Source organism: Alligator sinensis, unplaced genomic scaffold, assembly GCF_000455745.1.
Source record: "Alligator sinensis unplaced genomic scaffold, ASM45574v1 scaffold611_2, whole genome shotgun sequence".
In the NCBI taxonomy this organism is placed as follows: Eukaryota; Metazoa; Chordata; order Crocodylia; family Alligatoridae; genus Alligator; species Alligator sinensis.
The window spans coordinates 1,914,669-1,920,249 of NW_005841869.1; the positions used below are offsets into that span (position 1 = coordinate 1,914,669).

The 5,581-nt window shown below is 54.9% G+C and overlaps 1 protein-coding gene across 1 annotated transcript in view; it reads left to right on the forward strand.

The window, feature by feature from the left end:
* LOC102378666 (carboxyl-terminal PDZ ligand of neuronal nitric oxide synthase protein-like) overlaps nucleotides 1-5,581 on the forward strand; it is a 31,852-nt gene that overhangs the window by 3,563 nt on the left and 22,708 nt on the right. The window contains exon 2 of the mRNA XM_014526522.2: nucleotides 3,133-3,230. Within this exon, the coding sequence (XP_014382008.2) occupies nucleotides 3,133-3,230 (98 nt within the window). The remainder of the gene's footprint in view (nucleotides 1-3,132; nucleotides 3,231-5,581) is intronic.

The following is a 5,581-nucleotide window of genomic DNA, read 5'->3' on the forward strand; positions in this document are numbered from 1 at the left end:
CCCCGACCATCCCGGCCACGGGCTCGCACCGGCTTCCCTGCCCTTGGGGTCGGGCCCCGGCTGCTTGCCTGCCGAGTGGTCCAGAGCGCAGGCATCGGGTGCCAGGGACGCGGGCACGGGCGCTGCACCAGGATGCACGCCAGCGCCTTGTCCCGGACAAGCCCCCCAGGCCAGGTGCTCACGGGGAGGCACGCGGCTCCTGGAAAAGCAGGCTGGCTACCCGTGCCGGCGCCGGGGGGACTTCACGCAGAAAGCAGCCAGGCCTCACCGCATCGGTTTTGCGTGAAATGACTGCGGGCGGGTCGCGGTGCCGGTTTCTAGCCTGGCGGAGGGGAGAGCTGGGTTTTGCCGGGGCGGCTCTCGCCCCCTCGCAGGTGGCCTGACGCAGATTACAAGTGGGAATCTTAGCCCCCCTCCCCCAGGCTGCGGGGAAAGCGGCGGTGTGAACATGGGGGTCTTGTGCCTTTTCCTGCTGAAGGAGCTGTGCGTTTCTCTAGGATGGGGGAGACGAGCAATTAAAATCTCTCTCCCAAATCTAGCTCTTCAGGGAGGAGGGGGGTCTGAATGCTTACAAACATTGCATCTGCTGCGCGGGGTTAAGGAAACACGCACCAGAAAAGAAAAGCAACTGAAATGAGGTTGTGCTTTTAATACGTGGAGATTGTGGAAGAACTACGGGATTGGCTCGCTCGAGTGTAGTTCTCTAGCTGCTTTTTCCGTGCTGGACTGCTGCCTCTTTTGCTAGAGAGAGACCTTAGGAGAGAGATTACCTTAATAAACCTTTTTACTTAGTTCTGCTACGGGCTTCTCTTCCCCATCACAGGCTCCTGTGGGTATGCCATTCAGGCAGCAACCTTTAGGACGACAAAGCCATTTAGTATGCGGCTCGCTTGTTAAGTGACATTTGCTTGCTGCCAGTGTTTCAAGCTGATTTTTCCGGGGTCAGGACTGGGCTGCGCTGCCTTGAGCTTAAGAGCAGTAGACGTTTGTCCCTAAAGACCTCAGCCAAGCAAGGTGAACGTGGGGGGACTCTTCTACCTTGGCGGAGCCCGCAGAAATCAACGGGGCTCTGCAGGGGACCCAGCCATGGTCACAGGTGGGGCTGTGGGAAGGTGTCTGCGAGCAAGGTCCCCACTCTCACTGGCTCTTCTCCCTGCCATGGGTCTGTGCTGTAGGTGGTGCAGACTCCTCACCATTGCTGACAGGTGGGAGGGTTCCCAGGCATCAGCCTACCTCCCTACATTGAATCCCGCACGCCCTGTCTGCAACCCTGCAGGCTGTATCCTTCTGCAGCTGGGGCCAGATGCCAGACCACATGGATCCTGGCAAGTGCCTTCCCCATCCTGGGAGATCCAGTCCCATCCTTTCCTCCCTGTTTGCTCAGAAAATCCTTCCTGAGCCATGAGAGCAGGTCACCGGGCTATCCAGACAAGGGCTTTTGTAGAGGAGGTAGAGGCATTTAAAAAGGATGCTCTAGTGAACCCAGATGATCTTTCAAATTGCTGTCCATGCTCATTTTGTTTTTAGACAGGTGAAAGTACTAAATATGCAGCCAAAAAGCCAGGGAACAGAGCGCTTACTGGTGCGAGGAGCTGTCACACCTGGGTTTGCAGAGCAGACGCCACACCAGGCCCCTCGCTCCTGCCAGTTGAGGGTTTCTCAGTGCTGCAAAACCTGCAGACTTGAACGTGCACAATGAGAGCACTAGAGCTGCCTATTAAGCAGCACTGGTTTCAGCCAGGAGGACAGGTCAGGTTTCTCCAGGGTTTCCCTGACTTGCTGACAAAAGAAGTCCAACAGCATACACCGCCCCACACCCTACAGCAACTCCTTCTGACTCATGAGCCAGGTACTCTTATAAAGCAGAAACGAAGCATTTTTCAAGCCGCCGCCTCCGACTCATGTGGAGGAGGAAGGCAGGCTGCCTGCCGTAGCCGTGAGGAAAGATGGGCTGCATGCAGTAGCAGTGAAGTAATGACAGGACACATGGGAAGGGCTTTGGGAACCGACATTTTTGCTTCGGCTATTCCCCTGCCAAGGCAAGTCGCAGGGTCTGGAGGACGACTCCGGAGGACGGCTCCCTGCTCTCCCCAGCCCGCTTCCTCGTTGCAGGAGGAGAGCGTGTACGAGAGGTGTGAAATCAGCCCCTGGCCCTTTGCCCCACGCAGATTATTCGTCCATCCATGGGATCTCCCCAAGCCATGAGCCGCTTGTGCTTCCTACTGCTGGGCTTGCTGCTGGTACCTGGCAGCTCTCGCTCCGCGGGTTTGCTGCGCGTGGTTTGCAGTGCCTGCTGCGGCGCAGCTGAATCCTCTTGGCACAGGCCAGCTCCTCCGCATCACTGCTCCCATCACCCTGCTCAGCCAGCCTGGCACACGTGCATGAGCAGATTGTGATGGCACGTGAGGTGGCAGCGCTCTCGCCATAGGGAGCGTAAGGCAAGAACTAGCTCTCGTGCCAGCCCAGGGCATCCAGCATGCAGCTCAATACTAGATGCTGTGGAGGCAGCCAAGGTCTGGCTGGACACGCACACTAGCTTGCTGTCATCAGGTCTCCATCTGCCATGAGTGTCAGCACCCCTGCTTAAGAAGCTGCAATGAAACGTAGTCTGTTTTAGCACCCAGGCAGGCCACGGATGCCCGTGCAAGCTCAGATGGGCACTTGGTGTTGCAGGTGGCGGCTGCTCTTGGTTCAAGAGGGAGCGGTGCAGGATACAGATTCTGGCCTGCCCTCTGGGATCAAGAGGGGAGCTCCACTCAGCTGGGCAAGCAGGAAGGCAGCAGGGAGGTCAAAGAAATCATAGGGGGGTAGGGCAGGAAGGGACCTCCAGAGGTCATCTAGTCCAACCCCTGCCTGAGGCAGGGTCAGCCCTGTCCAAATTATCCCATGCAATCCATAATCTAAACTCTACATAAGACTCCCATCAGCCCTGACACAACTAGGAGGAACCAAGATGTGCTTTCGTGGAGGGAGCTGGCTTTTGCAATCCCAAGTCTGGAAGGACTGTCAGCACTGATAGCATTATCACCGGGAGAGAAAAAAACCCAGCCGCCCAGGGACTAGCTTACTCAAAAGTTGCTGCTTATTTTGAAGATGCCAGGGCCACTTTGCCTCCTATTCTGCATGTTCTAGACCCATCTCGTGGTTGTGTTTTTCAGTACATCGGCAGCTTGGACGTGCCGAGGCCCAACAGCCGCGTGGAGATCGTTGCAGCCATGAGAAGGATTCGGGTGAGTCTGACAGCACTGGTCCCCATTGCAAGGGGAGGCCACATTATATTTGCATGTCGATGGAGCCGTTTTGTGCCTCCAGCCCCTGTGGTTCTGGCTCCTGCAATTTGCTCCACACTCTTTGCTGCTTTCTAGCCAGGCTCCAGACACCCTGCGTCAAGCCCCGTCCTTTCGGAGGCAGAGCTGGGGAGACCAGTCCTGTCTCCTTTACCTTCTTCAAGATGTTGGTTTCCCTCCAAGTACAACCACCCCTCTCCACCCCAGCTCCCAGCTTTCAGTTCTTAGTACTGGGAATGACTAGTACGAGCGCATTTTCACCCCTAGTTGTGCAGCAGGGCTGGGGGAAGGGTCCTGGAGTGATTATTAGCATTGTAGCTTAAACTAGCTTTGATTTCTCAAGTGCAGCTTTGTTGCATCTGAGCCTCAGCCCAGAGGCCAGGCTGAGGTCTGTTGTTTTCTAACCCAGCCGAAATCCTGTGGGTCTTAGTTCTGAGCCTGTTCGTGAAGGGTCTCCAACATCAGCCAAAGCAGATTTTGGAGTCCTGAATTTAAAGCCTTCAGAAGGGATTACCCTCATTTTCCTCAGTGTTTAAACACCTAATTTCATGGAGAACGGTGATTTTTTTAAAACTTTGCCCGTAACCAGCCGGAGAGCCGGTGTATTCGTCTCCAGCCACGTGCAGAAATGAGACTTCCCCAGCCCCCGCCTGCCCAGAGACTACTAGCTTAGACCCTGCTCAAAGGACATCGTGCAGAAGCAGTCTCAATGGTCCAACTATCCTAAAAGGTGGAAGTGAATAGGCAAGAGGCAATGGATGATGGTTGCTGGGGTGGCTAAGATGCTGTGATGATCATTAGTGTATTTTTGATTGCATTGCATTTTTGGCTTGTCAGCCTCAAAATAGCTTTGCTAGAGAGTCTCTTTTCTGGTCCTCAAGTGGATAACACTCTTAAGCAAAAGATAAAAGGTGTTTAATAGCAATTCCTAGCAACTGTTGACAGTGGCTGCTTCAGCACTGCTGCTGGGATGATGAATGACTTGATCTCTAGCCTCAAATCTTGGCAGTGCAGGAATGGGCTGGGGCTGTACGTGGAGCATGCAGCACCCGCAAAACCAGAAGGGGCTGGTTATCCATTAATCTTATCACACTACTTTACATCAGGCCTCCTGAGTCTTTCTTTAATGGGCATGGCATGCTTTTCCATATCATATGGATTGTGCTGCAGGGTCTCATTCAGACACCTCCTGGCTGTGTTGAACGGAAGATGCTACCGTCTCAAAACCAGTTCATTGGCAATAAAACCTAGGTGATAAAGGATGAAGTAGGAGATCTTTGTCGAGACAGTTAGGCAGGGCACAGGATGTGGGCAACGTAGTGCTAGTCTGCACGCAGAGGCCCTGCCTGCGCTAGACTTCTTGTCTTAAACTCCGAGCTGGTCCAGCTACAAGCAGGGGGAAACCCAGGGCAGGGGTGCACAGGCCACTGATACCACTCGCCTTTTATTACTGCCTTATTGGAGCATCAGCCAGTCACCGCCACTGCAGCAGCCAGCAAACTGGGTGGCATAAAGAAGCTTGTGCTGTGTGACCTCTTCCCTCCAGTCTTTGGGGCAGTCACCAGGATTACCAGCGAGCCTGCTCTCCTGGATGCCTGCCCACTGGATCACAGGAGATGCCGTGCTGACTTAGCTGCCACCACCCTGCATTACACGGACTCTGTCCCAGTGCCCGGAGCCAGCCCGCTCCACCCCAGCTGGTTTCCTAGGCTCTGGCAGAGCTGGTTGCTCCAGTCCTTTGTTGCTCAGAGGAAGCAATAAGTGCGGGTTCAGAGCTCACTCCCATGTCTTCAGTCGGTGGCTAAATACATGCTGTCACCATGTGGGAAAAGACATCCGGCTGCCCACTCCTGAGCATTCCCCCCACGCTCCTCTCTTTAAATTAGCACGGGGGAGCAAATGAAGGACACAGCCACTTGCACAGCCTGCTGTATGGTCTGTTCCTTCCCAGCTTCACGTGACTCGCACCCTGCTCCTGTGGCAGACAGAAGTGCCAGGGCACGGGGGCACCTTCCCAGCTCAACGGGCCGCCTGCTTCCAGGAACCAGGTCCCAGAGCCATCAATTCTTGCATCCTGGGACAGCGACATTGCTGTTACAGCGACAGGCTGTTCTGTGGAGCAGGGGCTTGAGGACACCATTGCAAAATAGCCAAAGAGAGATCCTGCTCCCATCCCACAAATTCTTGCAGCGCGATTCAGCAAAGCCATTTGTGCATGTTCAGTCAGAGCCCGCGGGCAACACAAGCTGGAAACCCTTGTTGCCGATCACGCTCCCTTCAGCGAAAGGAAAGAG